This window comes from Chiloscyllium plagiosum, chromosome 31 (assembly GCF_004010195.1).
Source record: "Chiloscyllium plagiosum isolate BGI_BamShark_2017 chromosome 31, ASM401019v2, whole genome shotgun sequence".
Taxonomy (NCBI): domain Eukaryota; kingdom Metazoa; phylum Chordata; class Chondrichthyes; order Orectolobiformes; family Hemiscylliidae; genus Chiloscyllium; species Chiloscyllium plagiosum.
The window spans coordinates 44,357,889-44,377,132 of NC_057740.1; the positions used below are offsets into that span (position 1 = coordinate 44,357,889).

General features: G+C 44.1%; 1 protein-coding gene across 1 annotated transcript in view; it reads left to right on the top strand.

Annotated features, from left to right (window-relative positions):
- Window positions 1-19,244, top strand: part of LOC122565068 (microtubule-associated serine/threonine-protein kinase 3-like) — a 180,374-nt gene that overhangs the window by 4,825 nt on the left and 156,305 nt on the right. Inside the window, exon 2 of the mRNA XM_043720698.1 lies at window positions 4,764-4,878. Within this exon, the coding sequence (XP_043576633.1) occupies window positions 4,764-4,878 (115 nt within the window). The remainder of the gene's footprint in view (window positions 1-4,763; window positions 4,879-19,244) is intronic.

Here is a 19,244-nt window from a genome sequence, read left to right on the forward strand (position 1 = left end):
AGAAAGATTGCAAGGAAAAGCCAGGGAACTATCAACCAGTGAGCCTGACATTGCCGGAGGGCAAGTTGTTGGAGGTAATCCTGAGGGACAGGATTTACATGTATTTGGAAAGTCAAGGACTGATTAGGGATAGTCAGCATGGCTTTGTGCGTGAGAAATCATGCCTCACGAACTTGATTGAGTTTTTTGAAGAAGTAACAAGGGATTGATGAGGGCAGAGCAGTAGACATGATCTCCATGGACTTCAGAAAGGCATTCAATAAGGTTCCTCATGAGAGACTGGTTAGCAAGGTTAGATCTCGAGAAATACAGGGAGAACTAGCCATTTGGATACAGATCTGGCTTGAAGGTAGAAGGTGGTGGTGAAGGGTTGATTTTCAGACTGGAGGCCTGTGACCAGTGTTGTGCCACAAGGATTGGTGCTGGTCCCACTACCTTTCATCATTCATATGAATGGTTTGGATGTGAGCATAAGAGGTATAGTTAGTAAGTTTGCAGATGACGCCAAAATTGGAGGTGTAGTGGACAGCAAATAAGGTTACCTCAGATGACAACGGGATCTTGATCCGATGGGCCAATAGGCTAAGGAATGGCAGATGGAGGTTAATTTAGATAAATGTGAGGTACTACATTTGGAAAAGCAAATCAGGTCAGGTCCGAGGGAGTGTTGCTGATCAAAGAAACTTTGGAGTGCAGGTTCATACCTCCTTGAAAGTGGAGTCGCAGGTAGATAGTCTAGTGAAGAAGGTTATTGGTATGCTTTCCTTTATTGGTCAGAGTATTGAGTACAGGAGTTGGGAGGTCATGTTGCGGTTGTACAGGACATTGGTTAGGCCACTGTTGGAATATTGCATGCAATTCTGGTCTCCCTGTTATAGGAAGGATGTTGTGAAACTTGAAAGAGTTCAGAAAAGATTTACAAGGATGTTGCCAGGGTTGGAGCATTTGAGTTATAGGGAGAGGCTGAACAGGCTGGGGCTGTTTTCCTTGGAGCGTCGGAGGCTGAGGGGTGACCTTATAGAGGTTTACAAATTATGAGATGCATGGATAGGGTAAATAGGCAAAGTCTTTTCCCTGGGGTTGGGGAGTCCAGAACTAGAGGGCATAGGTTTAGGGTGAGAAGCGAAAGATATAAAAGAGACCTAAGGGGCAACTTTTTCACACAGAGCGTGGTACGTTTATCGAATGAGCTGCCAGAGGATGTGGTGGAGGCTGGTACAGTTGCAACATTTAAAAGACATCCGGATGGGTATATGAATAGGAAAGGTTTGGAGCGAATATGGGCTGGGTGCTGGCAGGTGGGACTAGATTGGGTTGGGATATCTGGTCGGCATGGACGGGTTGGAACGAGTAGTCTGTTTCCATGCTGTACATCTCTATGACTATGACTCTAAGACTTCTCAGCTCTCTCTTTAGGGCTAACTTGTAACTCTCAAATGCCTTGACTGAGCCTTTACGTCTCATCCTAACATAAGCCTTCTTCTTCCTCTTGACAAGAAATTCAACTTCTTTAGTAAACCACGTCTCCCTTGCTTGACCACTTCCTGCCTGTCTGACAGATACATAGTTATCAAGGCCACGCAGTAGCTGTTCCTTGAACAAGCTCCACATTTCAATTGTACCCATCCGTGCAGTTTCCTTCCCCATTCTAAGCATCCTAAATCTTGCCTAAACCCATCATAATTGCCCTTCCTCCAGCAATAACTCTTGCCCTATTGTGTATACTATCCCTTTCCATCACTAGTGTAAACATAACCGAATTGTGGTCAATATTACCAAAGTGCCTATCTACCTTTAAATCTCACACCTGTCTGGGTTCATTACCCAGTACCAAATCCTATGTGGCCTTGCCCCTTGTTGACTTGTCTGCATACTGTGTCAGAAAATCCTCCTGCACACATTGGACAAAAGCTGACCCATCTAAAGTACTCGAACTATCGTATTTCCAGTCAATATTTGGAAAGTTAAAGTCCCCCATAACAACTACCCTGTTACTCTTGCTCCTATCTAGAATTATCTTTGCGATCCTTTCCTCTACATCTCTGGAACTATTTGGAGGCCAATAGAAAACTCCCAACAGGGTGACCTTTCCTTTCCGGTTGCTAACCTTCGCCCATACTACCTCAGTAGATAAGTCCTCAAACGTCCTTTCTGCCACCGTAATACTGTCCTTGACTAATAATGCCACATCTCCCCCTCTTTTACCATCTTCTCTATTCTTACTGAAACATCTAAATCCCGGAACCTGCAACAACCATTCCTGTCCCTATTCTATCCATGTCTCCGAAATGGCCATAACATCAACGTCCCAGGTACCAACCCATGCAGCAAGTTCACTCACCTTATTCCAGATGCTCCTAGTGTTGAAGTAGACACACTTCAAACCACCTTCCTGCTGCCGGTGAACACTTGTGCCCTTGAATCCTTATTTCTGACTTCACTACTCTCAACTTCCTGGATACTGGAACTACAATTTCGGTTCCCATCCACCTGATGAATGAATTTAAACCCTCCCGAAGAGCATTAGCAAATTCCCACCCCCCCCCCCCCCCCCCACTCCCCCCCGTGGATATTGGTACCCTTCTGGTTCAGGTGAAGACCATCCTGTTTGTAGAGGTCCCACCTACCCCAGAATGAGCCCCAATTATCCAGGTGTCTGAAACCCTCCCTCCTGCACCATCCCTGTAGCCATGTGTTCAGCTCCTTTCTCTCCCTGTTCCTCCCTTCACTAGCACATGGCATGGGTAACAAACCAGAGATAACAACTCTGTTTGTTCTAGCTCTAAGCTTCCACCCTAGCTCCCTGAATTTCTGCCTTAGATCCCCACCTTTCTTCCTACCTTTGTCATTAGTGCGTATGTGGATCACGACTTGGGGCTGCTCCCCCTCTCCCTTAAAGATCCTGAAATCACGATCAAGGACATCATGAACCCTGGCACCTGGGAGGCAACACAGCAAACGTGAGTCTCTCTCGTTCCCACAGAACCTCCTATATGTCCCCCGAACTATGGATTCCCCAGTGACTGATGCTCTGCTCCTCTCCCCCTTTCCTTTCTGAGCAACAGGGACAGACTCTATGCCAGAGATCTGTACTCTATGGCTTACCCCTAGTAAGTCATTCCCCTCGAACAGTATCCAAAACGATATACTTGTTATTGAGGGGAATAGCCACAGGGGATACTTGCACTGTCTCTTCTTTTTCCATCTGCTGACTGTAATCCATCTGCCTTTCTCTTGTATCTGAGGTGTGACTACCTCCCTGTAACTCCTCTCAATTATCCCCTCAGCCTCTCAAATGATCCGAAGTTCATCCAGCTCCAGCTCCAGTTCCCTAACGCAGTTTTTGAGGAGCTGGAGTTGGGTGCACTTCCTACAGATGCAGTCAGCGGGACACTCGGGGTGACCCTTACCTCCCACATTCTGCAGGAGGAACATTCAACTTCCCTAATCTTCATTCCCACTATTCAGAGACTGTATAAAAATAAATAATAAAAAATAAAGAATAAAGAAAAAACTAGTTGTCTTACCAATCTGATGCAATGAATCTTTTCTTTGTTTAGAGGAGGAAGATGGGTGGCACACACTATTTTTCAGACAGGATATAGTGGGATCCCCAGTGGATTGTATGAGGGCCACTGCAGTTACGTGGCATGGAAGTGATGTGCCAAACGCCTCCTTTACACTTCTACAATTCTGTGGTAAAAACAGAAATAGCTGGAGAAACTCAGTAGGCCTGGGGAGCATCTGTGGAGAGAGAACAGAGTAAATGTGTTTGGTCCAGTGACCTTTTTCAGAACAGATTCAGAACAATTGCAAGATATTGTCAGTAAACAACAGGGAAATGAATGAATAACGTGGTCTTTGTGCTGTCCACCTCTATGACGTTATGGCCAGCAATATTGAGATTAACATTAGTGAGAGAAACAGAAAGTTACAGGCACTAACATAATGGTAATGTTAATGGATAAATACTCATGAAAAATGAGTTCAAATTCCATCATGACACAGATTAGAAGTTAAATCAATTAATTGATTACATCTTGAATGTTCATAAAGCTGGCAGGGAATTACTGGATTATTACGAAAATCCATCCGATTCAGTAATGCCCTTGAGGAAGGCAAATATAGCATCCTCATGTGCTCTGGCCTAAATGTGAATCCAGACTCACAGCAATGTGGTTGTCTCTTACCTGCTCTCTGAAATGACCTAAGAGGCAATCACTTCGAACAAGCTGAATGGTTCAATAAATATAAAAATGGACACAGCACCTGACACAAGAAATGATGAAGCTTTACCTTGCCAGGGGGACCCTGCAAACCGCTGTCACTAACATCATGTGTTAAAATTGGAAGAGCTGCCAAACCGAGTAGTTAGAGACAAAATAAAACTGCCAATGCTGGAATCCAGGAAAGACAGGAGGCTGGAAGAACACAAATCAGGAGGTGGAGAAGTTGGCATTTCTGGTGTAACCCTTCTTCAGCACTGGGGGTGGGTGTAAGGAGACCTATAGATAAAAGGTGGGAGGCGGGCATGGGGGAGGATTTTGGGTGAGGAGAGGGGCAGGGTGGTGGGTTAGGGACAGGTGAACAAGGTGAACTGAGTAGTTAAGCACAGCATGAACTAGTCATACTCACCAAAACAAAACTTTAAATCAATATCCAGATTCCACCATCAGCTGCCCCAAGATTAGGTGCAGAACTGAGAAAGGAAGAAATTTCTTCATTTGAATGCTTGTGAAACTTTGCAGTTCTTTCTCACATAGGTTCTGGCTGTTCCATCATGGACTGGATACAAGGCTGAGATGGTTGGATTCAGAGAAGCTGGGCCCGAGGGAATGCATGGGAAACTGGAATTGAAGCTGATAATTATTCAGGATGGTATTGAATGACAGAATAGGGTCAAGGTCTAAATGCTCCACTCCTTATTTTTCAAAGGTGAGATCAGATAACTTGCCTTGGCTTTATGAATCCCCAGCAAAATTGAAGTCAATAGGAATAAGGAGGGATGCTCTCCTGGTCACACCTGGTTTATGCTGTAGGAGACAACAATCTCAGCACCAAGGCCCCTCAGCAAGAACTCCCCAGGGGCTGAACCCAACTATCCTCAATTGCTTCAGCAATGACATTCCCTCTATCATAAAGTCAGTGGTTGGGATGTTCACTCATAACTGCACAAATTTTCTCATAACTCCTCAGATGCACAAACAGTTCATATGCACAAATGCAGCTAGACCTGAACATCCAGACAGGGGCTGAACAGTGGCAAGCAACATTTGACCCACTCAAGTGTCAGGCAAGGACCATCTCCAGTGAGAGAGTCTAACCACTATCCCTTGACAGTTAATGGTATTTTGGAGATGGTGAGGACTGCAGATACTGGAGAATAGGAGTGGATAAAGAGTGGAGCTGGAAAAAGCACAGCAGGCCAAGCAACATCAGAGGAGAAGGGGAGTCAATGTTTCAGTCAGAATGTTTCATCAGGATAGAAAATGGTCTAAGAAATAAAGGGGAGGGGATTGGTCTGGGGCAAAGGTGGGTGGGATGGCAATAGTTGGATACAGGTAGGAGGTGGCTGTGATTGGTTAGTGGGAAGGGTGGAGCAGGGAGGTGGGAAGGAAGATGGACAGGTAGGTTAAGGGGCAGGTGGAGAGGGAGCGCTGGGCCTGGGATGAGGTGGGGTCTGGGGAGATGTGGAAGCTGGTTAATTGTAGGTTCTATGGCCATGTAGTACTGCCATCACTCAACCATCATCACCACCCGCTCTCCCCACCACCCCCCACCCACCCACTATCCACATCTTGTGATATTCAATGATCAGAAATAGAATTGGATTTGACTTGGAACAGCCTTCCCCTCACTAGTACCAGGTGAAAGACTTGCTCACACAGTCAATAACATCAGTAAGTGACACAGACAGTAATGATGGTGCAAAATATTCTTGAAATATTTCAATAATATTTTGCTTGACCCTGTTCTAATATTTCAGGGTCAAACAAAGAGAATGCTGGAGAAACTCGACAGGTCTGGAAGCATCTGTGGAGAGAGAAAGAGTTAATGTTTCGAGTCCAGTATAATTCTTCATTAGAACTGTTCTTCCATACCACAGATGCTGTCAGAGCCATTGAGTTTTTCTGGATGTTTACTTCAGATTCCAAAATGCACAGTATTTTGCTTTTATTAATATTTAGGCACGGTTTGCTGCAGCAGATGTGATATTTAACATTTTCTTTGTGGCTGGCCAGCTTGCCATGACTGGGGCATTGTTCAAGCTGAGTCTAGTTTTGTTCTTTTGCAGAAGGAGTTGAGTTTGCCAAGGAGACACAGTGTGTAAGTATCCAATACTTTGTGTGTTGCTTTAAGATACTAACCAACTCTGCAGCTTGTCTTTAGCTTGAAATGAAGGCCAATCACTGCCTACATCTTTCATTGCCGAAATGGTCACACAAACTAATAGATGGTAGGATCATAGAAACATTAACCCCTCGCTGCCCAAATGTTTGAATGCAGGGTCATGGCATTATTCTTGTACAAGAAAAATGAGAGATTCACCCTCAGCGATAATTGGGTTCTGTCAGTTTTTATTAAAAGCTTTTCAGAAAGTTTGTTTCAAGTTACATGAACTGACATTTGATGTTTAATTTGTAATTGTGCCAGGATGACACTCATGGCAATTTTGACTTTGGATTTTTGCTTCTGGTGATGACCCTAAATGTTTGTCTGATTTGACAACAATAACCTCCATTAAAATAGCATCTTTCATACCTGCAGTACATTCTGGTGGGCAGTGCTGAGTGGATTAGCCATATATCTTATCCCACCTCCTGGGCAATATTGACAGCACCCACTTGGGATGGTGGACGGTGGGATTCGTTCTCTCCCCTGCACTGCCATGCAGAGCTGCGGCATGTGGATTGTCAGTGAAAAATGGAATTGTGGGCTAGCAGCAGCAGCACAGTGATTGGACAGGGAGTGATAGGCTCCATGCACTCAAAAAGGTCACAGGTGTCAGAAGATTCAATGGGCCTGATGGGGCCAAGTGTCTGATTGAATGAAGGGTTAGAGGGTCCTGACAGTATCTAGCATTCATGGTGGAGCAGGGTGGGGGAGTGTAATGATCTGGCCATACAACGTGTAGAATGCAGTGTCGAATGGGTAAAGGGGCCTATATGTCAGTAACATTCCTGTAAGATTGAGCCGGACAGCTGCACCCATTCCTGAAGAAGGGCTCATGCCTGAAACGTAGATTCTCCTGCTCCTTGGATGCTGCCTGACCTGCTGCGCTTTTCCAGCAACACATTTTCAGCTGCATCCATCCCCCACCTCACTAGCACCCAGTTTCCCAACTTCCGACTCTGATATTACAGGTTGAAGGCTAAGGAAGGATATAGCACTGGAACAATAAATGCATATAAAGGGCACATCAGAGGTTAGGAATCCTGCAGCTAGTAACTCACCTCATAACTCCCCAGAGCCTGTCCATGATCTACAAGGCACAAGTCAGGAGTGTGATGGAATACTCCTCATTTGCCTGGATGGGTGCAGCTCCAGTGGCACTGAAGAAGCTTGACATCATCGAGGACAAATCAGCTGCTTGATTGGCACCACATTTACCAGCTGCAACATTCACTCCCTCCACCGTCAGTGGCTGTGTGAGCTCTCTATGAGATGAACTGCAGTTACTCACCATCTAGAAGGACAAGGGCAGCAGATACATGGAAACACCACTCCCTGCAAGTTCCCCTTCAAACCACTCATTATCCTGACTTGGAAATATATCGCTGTTCCTTCACTGTCGCTGGGTCAAAATGCTGGAATTCCTTCCCTAAGGGCATTGTGGGTCAACCTTTGGCACATGGACCGCAGCAGTCCAAAAGCAGCAGCCCACCATCACCTTCTCAAGGACAACTAGAGATGGGCAATAAATACTGGTTAGCTAGCGAAGCCCACATCCCATGAGCAAATTAAAAACTGAGAAGTTCAGAGAATTGATTCAGTTTTAAGAATTGAAATACTCAACTTTCCTGCCCATAAAAATAAATTGATACAGCATAGAGACAGACAGCCAAACCAAATCAATAAGTGCATCTGAAACAGGAGCAGGAGTAGACCATCCAGCCCCTCGAACCTGCTCCAAAATTTAATGGGATCATGGCTGATCTGACATTCCTCATGTCCACTTTCCTGACCTTTCCCCATAACCCTCGATTCCCCTTTTGATCAAGAATCTGTCAATCTCAGCCTTAATTGTATCTAAGGATTCTGCCTCCACATCTCTCTGTGTCAAAGAGTTCCAGAGTCTCACAACCTTTTGAGAAAAGAAATTCCTCCTTATCTCAGTCTTAAGTTGGTGCACCTTTATTCTGAGGCTATTACCTCTGGTTCCAGCTCTCCCAGGGGAAACTTCCTGTCAGCATATACTGTATCAAGCTCCTTCAGAATCTGAGATGTTTCGATGAGATCACCTCTCATTCTTCTAAACCCAGTGGGTAGAGTACCAACCTGTTTAACCTTTGCTCATAAGACAATCCCTCCACACCAGGGGCCATCCTAGTGAAGCTTCTCTGAACTGCCTACAATGAAATGATACTTTTCCTCAAATAATGGGGACCAAAACTGCTCACGGAATCCAGGTGTGGTCTCACTACCACCTGTAGAGTTGCAATGTGATTTCTCTATTATTATACTCCAACTGCCTTGAAATAAGGGCTAACATTTCATTAGCCTTCCTGATTATCTGCTGCCCCAGGGTGCTAGCTTTCTGTGTTTCGTGCATAAGCACTCCCAAGGCCCTTTGTGTGCAGCTTTCTGCAGTTTTAGTCATCTGTATAATAGTCTATTCTTTTACTCTTCCTTCCAAAATGAACACCTTCACGTTTTCCCACTTTGTACTCTGATTGCCAGCATTTTGCCTACTTACTTAAACTATCAATATTTCTCTCTGTAAATTGTTTGTAGCCCTCTCTCAACATGTTGTTCCACCCACTTTTGTGTTGTCTGCAAATTTGGCTATAATGCATTTGTTTCTCTCCTCCAAGCATTAATAAATATTGTAAAAATTAGCAATCCAGGCATTGATCCCTGTGGAACCCCACTGGTCATGGGTCACCAACCTGAAAAAGAACCCTCCTGCCCATTAGCTAATCCTTATCCCTTATCAATATCCTACCTCCAACACTGTGGGCTTTAATCTAATGACTTATCCTTTTGTGAGTTAATTTGTTGAATGCCTACTGGAAGTTGAAATACAATACACCTACTAGTTACCCTCCCTCTATCCAATTTGGTTGAGACTGCCTAAAAGGTTCTAATGAAGTCGACACGATTTCCCCGTCATGAAGCCATGCTGATTCTGTTTGATTACATTGTGATTTTCTATATGCTCTGCTATTACTTCCTTAGTAATTGATTCCAACATTTTTCCAACAGTACATGTTAGGCCATTTGGCCTGTAGTTATCCACGTTTTGGCTCCCTCCCTTTTTGAATAGGGGTGTCACATTGGCAGTTTTCAAATCCTCTGGCACTTCAGAATCCAATGGTTTTTGGAAAATTATAACCAATGCATCCACTATCTCTGTGGCTACTTCTGTCAGGATTGTGGGATGTAAGCCATCAGAGCCAGGAGATTTATTAGCCTTTGATCCCACTAGTTTGTCTAATATAACTTTTTTAGTGATGGTGATAGTGCCTAATTCCTCCCCCATATTCATTAGTATTAATGAGATTTTTCTGAAGTATTTTCCATCATAAAAACTGGTGCAAAATATCTGTTTAACTCCTATGCCATTTCCTTGTTCTCCATAACCTCCTCCCCAGATTCATTTTTTTATAAGACAGATGTTCACTTTGACCTCTCTCTTCCTTTTTATATATTGAAATCAGCCTTCCTACTTCTGTATTTGCAACATAGTAAAATTACAAAGACTCTCAAAATTGATTCCCAATGGTTCTTACCCAATCCCAGAACAATCAATTCCGGGCACTGGTTTATGGCTTGAACAAAAGACGAAGCAATTTATTAGCAATATAGAACTTTAGCAGAGTAAAATTAAAGAACAAAGTAATTTGATTAATGTCTGTGATTTCAATCCAATTTCTCTTTTCCTCCAGATCATTTGTATATATTACAAACAACAAAGGTCCCAGTGCTGATCCCTATGGAACACCACTAGTTACAGATCCCCATTCTGAAAAGCACCCTCCCACTGCTACTCTCTGCCTTCTATGGCCAAGCCAGTTTTCTATCCATCTAGACAGCTCACCCCTGATCCCATGAGACGCTATCTTCTGCAGCAGCCTGCCATGAGACCTTATGAAATGCCTTACTAGAGACCATGGAGACAACAACACTGCCCTTTTGTCATCAACCATTCTTGTCACCTCCTCAATAAACTCCATCAAGTCATTGAGACATGACCTGCCCCACTCAAACCCATACAGTTTTATCACTAACATGTCCACTCGCTTCCAAATATGAATAAATCCTGTCACTCAGTATCTCCTTCAATAGCTTCCTGACCACTGACGTTAGGCTCACTGGCTTGTAATTACATGGATAATCTGTTTTCCTTTCTAAACAAAGGAACAATATTTGCCATTCTCCAGTCCTCTGGAACCTTGCCTGAGGCCAAAGAGGATGCAAAGATACCTGTTAAAGTCCCGACTATTTCCTCCCTTGCCTCTCGCAGTATCCTGGGATAGACCCCACCTGGCCCTGGGGACTTGTCTACCTTTAATACATTTCATAACACCCAACACTTTCTCCTTCATTACGTTGACCTCCCTGAGAGTATTCATACACCTTTCCCTAGCCTCAACCTCATGTCCCTCTCTTTGGTGAATACAGGTGTAAAGTATTCATTAAGGATCTCACCCATTTTCTCTAGCTGCACACATAACCTCCCGCCTTTATCCTTGAGTGGGCCTACTTTTTCCCTACCTACCCTCTTGCTCATAACATATCTATAAAATGCCTTGGGATTCTCCTTAACCCTCTGGTCCGCATGCAAGCATGACCCTGACCTACCCGTAGCTGGTCATTTTAACACAGCGTCCTGCTCATAAGCCCATGTGTCTGTCCTCAGCATGCTGCAATGGTCCAGCAAATCACAGTGAAAACTGGAGCAGCAACATCTTTAACTATGTCCTTTACAACCTTAATATTGAGTTCAACACCTTCAAATTGTGAACCCATTCCTCCCCTCCCTTTTCGCTTTGCTTGTTACATTCTCTGTCACCATGTCCTTTCTCCCCTCCCCCACCCCAGTGGGACTGTCTGTTCTTCCCAATCTGGCAATTAGACACATCATTGTTCTGCCATTCTCACATTCCGATCACTTCATCTGAACTATCAACATCATTTCTCCCCCAGCACTCCACCTATCCCCTACTATTGCATAAATGCTGTCCCCCTCCACACTTCACTTCAGCTCTGATAAAGAGTTATCTAGACTCGAGATGTTAGCTTGCTGTCTCTTCATGGATGTTGCCTGACCCGCTGTGATCACCAGCATTTTTTGTTTTCAGTACAGATTCCAGCATCTGCAATCATTTGCTCCTCCTTAACCCTGCTGGTCAATGATATTTCATAGCCCCTTTTAGCCCTCCTAACTCCTTGTCTGCCGTCCTTCATAGTTTTTCTATATTCTTCAAGGACGTCATCTGTTTTTAGCTTTGTCCTTACCTATAAATATCCAAAAACTAATGGAATTATGGTCACTCTTCACAAAATGCTCTCCTACTGAAGCTTTGATCATCTGGCCAGACTCATTTCCCAATTTCAGGTCTAGCATGGCCCCCCTCCTTCATTGCACTATTTTGGATGCGTCAAACAAATTGCTCTTCATCCAATCCCCTGACATTAAGGGTGTCCCACTCGATATGGGGGAAGTTAAAATCACTGATCCCAATTTGATTGGGTAAAAAATTTCTGCCTTGTTTTGTTATATCTATGAATCTCTGGAGCTCAGTTATGAGAAGCTGAAACTTCCTTGATTGCTCTTGTCTGCTATGGATCAACTCTGAGACTGGATATATTCACAATATTCCAAAGAAATCTGATAGTTGGGTCTGAGAATTTGCATTTGTATTGGCTGTAAATATTGTTCCTGTAGATAATGCACTACAGCTCATGCTCCAGTGTCATGATTAAGACATCATCTGTGTGTACAACTTTATCAAGTCCTCTTAGAAAGCTTTACATTATCCTCTGGAAGATTTCTGGCTCTGCGTTGGTCTGATACCCAAGGATCATTTGTTGAAACAAAGCCCTCTTCATTGGAATAATGAAGTTTGTGAGCAACTTCAACTTTTCATTCAGTGTACTTCCTGACAACCACTTTCTGCACTGAGCTTCATGAAGGTCTCGATTTTGCTAAGGTCTCGTAGAATAATGACATCATAGAATCCCTACAGTGCGGGAACAGGCCATTTGGCCTACTGAGTCCACAATGACCCTCAGAAGAGCATCTCACCCCCTCCACCCTATCCCTGTAACCCCACATTTCCCATGGCCAATCCACCTAACCCACAGATCTTTGAACTGTTGGGAGGAAACCAGAGCACCTGGACACAACACATACAGACACGGAAAATGTCCAAATTCCACACAATCGCCCAAGGATGGAATCAAACCTGGGTCCCTGGCCCTGTGAGGCAGCAGTGCTAACCACTGAGCCACCGTACCATCCTTGAATAGAATGATCTTTACATTCATTAGTTTTGTTCATTCATATGAAATCCATTGAGCTATCCCGAACAAACAACTTGTTAGTTCTATCTCAGGTGAAATAATCTATTGTTTCAACACAGAGTCAATTTCCCTTGTTACCTTAGATCGAGAACGGTTGAGGAATTTGGCCAGGTGTAAACCAACACACTGGCTTCATTTTGGGGTGGGCAGTGATATGCTTTGTCATCTTCAGTCCTCTTAATCTTGTGAATAACTATAAAAATTCAGCTCTGAACTTTTAGGCTGATCTACACAGTTTTGTACTTCCTCTACTCTGCACTACCAGAGTTTCAGGATCAGGAGATGATCATGTTGCACAGAGATGAGAAGAAATTTCTTTACTCAAACAGTTGTGAATTTTGGAATTCTCCATCCAAAAGGGTTGTAGCGTATCCATCGCTGAATATATTTGAGGCTAGAATAGAAAGATGTTTGGTCACTCAGGGAGTCAAGGATAGTGGGCAAGAAAGGAAAACTGAAGCCCAATATCAGTCATATTCACACTGAATAGTTGAGCAGAGATGACAGGTTGAAAGGTCTGTTCCTGTGCCTATTTCTTCGGTTCACATTGATACAATCTTTCCTGATTTACAAAATAGGAACATAAAATCTTGAGGAGGCCATTCAGCCCCTCGAACCTGTTTCATCATTCATTGAGATCATGGCTGATTTGTGGCCTTACTCTGTATACTTGTTGTTTGTCCATATTCCTTAATACCTTTGCTTAAAATGTATCTATCTCAGATTTAAAATTAACAACTGATCTAGTGACCATTTTCGTATGGAAGAGAGTTCCAAACATTTACCACCCTTTGTGTGTAGCAGTGCTTTCTATCATCTCCCTTTCATGAACCACCTGGCTCAAGTTTTTACATTATGCCCCTAATTCTGGAATCACCAACCAGTGGAAAGTGTTTATGTTTATCTACCCTGTCATTTCTTGTCTATGTCTTGAAGACTTCAATCAGATAACTCTTAAACTTCTCAATTCTACAGAGATAGACTAAATTTGTTTAAGAAATGTGTAAGAATGAGCAACTCTGGTTTAGGATCGTGGGTATCTTTCAGTATCAGAATCATTGAGTTGAAGCCAGAAGTTAGCTCAGTCACCAACCTTCAAGAACTGCAGAATCCTTCATTTTAGCAGACTCGGTTCAGTCAATTCTCCATTGCAATCTATTTGTGAAAATGTGTGAATGTTGAGTGTGCACAAGTGAAAGGAAGATTGTTGTTTGACTGGGTTGAGACCAATAAAAACTATCCTGGGCTGAGGGAATGAGCGGGTTATCTAATGAGCAAAGATAACTCAGGCTGGGGCTGAACCAACTGGAATAAAACAAAGAACTGTAGATGCTGGGAATCTGAAACAGAAACAGAAATTGCTGAAGAAACTTAGCAGGTCTGGCAGCATCTGGGAGAGAAAGTTGGCTTAAGATTTTAAGTACAGCATGAAAAACTAGAGTTAACATAGATCAGGGGCAGCTGGGAATGTGGAGTTGAGGCCATAATTAGATCAGCCATAATCTTGTTGAATTGGATTGGAGGGTTGAGAGGCCAAATGGCCTACTCTTGATTATAATGCACATTTATAATTGTGTTCTCTTTTCTGATTAAAACCTTAACAGACCTGACAGATTGTGTCTTTTCCAAAGGTGGCACTTGGTTAAACTTCGATGGAATGGGCTGTTAATAAAAAAATCTGGATGTGATTAAGCACGGAGAGGGAAACAGTTCAGCTCTTTAGCGGGTGGGAATGATACTGAAACCAGTAATGTCAGGAAGAGTGTTGGATTTGAGTATGTCAGCTGGTTCTGGGACGAACATGGAGGAGCTATTTTGGAGTAATGTGTTTTCACCTATTGTCAAATAATTAAACCTGGAAGTAGCAGCTCATTCCATACAGCACCACCCTCTGTACAGACTTTGGCTATTCACCCTATCCATGCCCCTCATGATTTTAAAATTTTCAATAAGGTCAGCTTCCAACACTGCAGGGAAAATAGTCCCAGCTTATTCAGCCTCCCCCTATTGCTCAAACTGTCCAACCCTGGCAATGTCCTTCTAAGTCTTTTCAGAACCATGTCAAGTTTCACAACATCTTTTTTATAGCAGGGAGACCAGAATTGACTGCAGTATTCCAAAAGTGGGCTAAGCACTGTCCTGTACAGTGCAACATGACTTGTCAACGCCTATACTCAATGCACTGACCAATAAAGGTAAGCATACCAAACACTTTCTTCATTAACTTGTCTATCTGTGGCTCCACTTTCAAGGAACCATGAAGCTGCATTTCAAGGTCTCATTGTTCAGCAACACTCCCCAGAACCTTACCATTAAGTGTAAAAGTCCTGCCCTGATTTGCCTTTCCAAAATTCAGCACCTCACATTTATCTAAATTAAACTCCATCTGCCACTCCTCGTCCCATTGGCCCATCTGATCAAGATCCCGTTGTACTCTGAGGTAACATAGAACATAGGACAGTACAGCACAGTACATGCCCTTTGGCCCTTAATGTTGTACCAGCCTTTTATCATACTTTAAGATCAGACTAACCTACATACTGTTCATTGTACAAACTTCCATGTGCCTATCCAAGACTCACTTCAATGTCCCTAATGTATCTGACTCCCACCGCTGGCAGTGCATTCCATGCACCAACCACTCTCTAAGTAAAGAACACGACCTCTTACATCTCCCTTAAACCTTCCTTCAATTATCTTAAAGTTGTGCACTCTTGTGATAGATGTTTCTATCATGGGATAAAGTCTCCAGGTCTGAAAATGTGTTGCTGGAAAAGCGCAGCAGGTCAGGCAGCATCCAAGGAGCAGGAGAATCGACATTTTGGGCATGAGCCCTTCTTCAGGATACCTCTCCAGGTATCTACTCTGTCTATGCCTCTCAACATCTTGTACACCTCTCTCAAGTCACCTCTCATCCTTCTTTGTTCCAATGAGAAAAGCCCGAGCTCCCTCAACCTTTCTTCATAAGACATGCCCTCCAGTCCAGGCAGATCATGGTAAATCTCCTCTGCACCCTCTCTAAAGCTTCTACATTCTTCCTTTAAAGAGGTGACCAGAACTGAGCATAACCTCATGGCAATCCCCCTGCTAATGAAAGCCAACACGCCATATGCCTTCTTAACAAACCTATCAAGCTGGTTGGCAACTTTGAGGGGTTTATGGACATGGACCCCAAGAGCCCTTTGTTCCTTCACACTGCCAAGAATCCTACCTTTAACCCTATATCTAGCATTCAAATTTGACCTTCCAAAGAGAATGACTTCACACTTTTCCAGGTTGAACTCCATCTGCCACTCATCAGCCCAGCTCTGTATCCTGTCAATGTCTCGTTGCAGATTCCTGAAGAAGGGCTTATGCCCGAAACGTCGATTCTCCTGTTCCCTGGATGCTGCCTGACCTGCTGCGCTTTTCCAGCAACACATTTCCAGCTCTGATCTCCAGCATCTGCAGACCTCACTTTCTCCTCAAAAATGTCTCGTTTCAACCTACTACAACCCTCCACGCTATCCACTACTCCACAAACCTTCGTGTCATCGGCAAACATACTAACCTACCCTTCCACTTCCTCATCCAAGTCATTTATAAAAATCACAAAGAGCAGAGGTCCCAGAACCGATCCCTGTGGAACACCACTGGTCACTGAGCTCCAGGCTGAATACTTTCCCTCTACAACCACCCTCTGACGTCTATGGACCAGCCAATTCTGCATCCAGACTGACAGGTTTCCCTTTATCCCAGGCCTCCTTACTTTCTGAATCACCCTACCATGGGAACCTTATGAAATGCCTTGCTGAAATCCATGTACACCACATCCTTCATCTACCTGTTTTGTCAAAGATTTGCCCCTCACAAAGCCACGCTGACTATCTCTAATCAAACTATAGTTTTCCAAGTAATGATAAATTGTGTCTCTCAGAATCTTGTGATGTAAGACAGATTGGTTTGTAATTCTCAGGATTGTCCCAATTCCCTTTCTTGAACAAGGGATAACAATAACATTTTCCAATCATCTGGCACTACTCCAGTGGTCAGTGAGGATGCAAAGATCATCACCAAAGGCACAGCAATCTCTTCCCTCTCTTCCTGTAGTAACCTTGGATCTATCCTGTCTGGCCCGGGGGTTTATCTATCCTTATGTTTTTCAAAATTTTCAGCACTTTGTCCTTCCTCACATCAACCTGTTCGAGCATATCAGCCTGTTTCACGCCATCCTCACAAACGTCAAGGTCCCTCTCAGTATTGAATACTGAAACAAAGTATTCAGTAAGGATCTCTTCTAGCTCCTCCAACATTCAGGTGTAAGTTCTCTCCACTATCCCTGATAGGCCCGACCCCTAATCTGGCCATTCTCTTGTTCCTCACATCAATATAGAATGCCTTAAGGTTTTCCTTAGTCCTACCCACTAAAGCTTTCTCATGCTCCCTTCTGGCTCTCCTAAGTCCATTCTTCAGTTCCTTCCTGGCCCCCTTGTAACCCTCTAGAGCCCTGACTAATCTTTGTTTCCTCAATCTTAAGGAAGCTTCCTTCTTTCTCTTGACTAGGTATTTCACATCCCATGTCATCCAATGTTCTTTCAAGAAACTACCATTTCTTTCTTGCCTCAGTGGGACAAACCTGTCCAGCACTATCAGCAGATGCCTCCTAAACGACCTCCACATTTCTGTTGTGCATTTCCCTGAGATCATCTCTTCCCAATTTAGGTGCCCTAGTTCCTGCCTAATAGCATTGTAATTCCCCTCCCCAATTACTTTCCCATACTGTCTGCTCCTATCCTTCTTCATGACGATAGTAAAGGTCATGGAGTTGTGCTCACTATCACCGAAATGCTCTCCCCCCAAGAGGTCTGACACCTGGCATGGTTCATTGCCAAGACCAAATCCAATATGGCTTTCCCTCTAGTTGGCCTATCTATATATTGCATCAGGAACCATTCTGGACACACCTGACAAAATCTGCTCCATCCAAACTATTTGAACTAAGTAGGTTCCAATTAATAATAGGAAGTTGAAGTCACCCATGACAACAACCCTGTTACTTCTACACTTTCCAAAATCTGCCTCCCAATCTGCTCCTCTGTGTCTCTGTTGCTATTAGGGGGGGCCTATAGAAAACTCCCACTAAAGTGCCTGCTCCTTTCCTGACTTCCACCCATACTCACTCTGTCGACAAACCCTCCTCGACACCCTCCTTTTCTGCGGCTATGATACTATCCCTGACTAGCAATGCCATTCCCCCACCTCTTTACCTTCCCCCCTATTCCTTTTGAAACATCTAAACCCTGGAACATCCAACAACCATTCCTGCCCCTGTGATATCCAAGTCTCTGTAATGGCCACAACATCATAGTTCCAAGTACTGATCCATCCTCTGACTTTGTCACGCTTATTCCTGATACTTCTTGCATTAAAATAGACACACTTCAGCCCATCACACTGACTGCATCTTTGCCCTATCGAGTGCCTATCCCTCCTCACAGACTTTCTGCATGTTGTGTCTGGCTGTTTACTAACTACTCCATCATCTGATCCGTAACTCTGCTTCCCACTCCCTCTGCCAATGTTGTTTAAATCCTCGTGAAGAGCTCTAGCAAACCTCCCGCTCAGGATTTTGGGGCCCCTCCAGTTCAGGTGCAACCAGCCATTCTTGTACAGGTCGCACCTTCCCCAGAAGATATCCCAATGATCCACATATCTGAAGCCTCCCTCCTACACCAGCCCTACAGCCACATGTTTATCTGCACCTGCTCTCTGTTCCTAGCCTCACTAGCCTGTGGCACCGGTAGCAATCCTGAGATTACTACTCTGCCTGTCCTGCCTTCTAGCTTCCAACCTATCTCCTTATATTCTCTTTTCAGGTCCTCCTCCCTTTCCCTAGTTATGTCATTGGTACCACAACTTCTGGCTGCTCTCGCTCCCCCTTCAGAATCCTGTAGACATGATCAGAGACATCCCTGACCCTGGCACCCGAAACGCAACACAGAATCTTCTGTCTGTTGCTCTCGTGATTGGATCTCCTACCACCATCACTGTCCTATTCTTCCCTATTCCCTTCTGAGCCACAGAGCCAGGTTCACAGAACATAGAACATTTCAGTGCCCTTCAGCTCTTGGGGTTGCACCAACCTGTGGAACCAATCTGAAGCCTATATATCCTACACTATTCCATTTTCATCCATATGTTTATCCAATGACCATTTAGATGCCCTTAATGTTGCCGAGTCTATAGAACATAGAACATAGAACATAGAAGAATACAGCGCAATACAGGCCCTTCGGCCCTCGATGTTGCGCCGATCCAAGCCCACCTAACCTACACTAGCCCACTATCCTCCATATGCCTATCCAATGCCCGCTTAAATGCCCATAATGAGGGAGAGTCCACCACTGCTACTGGCAGGGCATTCCATGAACTCACGACTCGCTAACATCTGTCCTATACCTACCCCCCCCCCCCTTAATTTAAAGCTATGCCCCCTTGTAATAAATGACTCCATA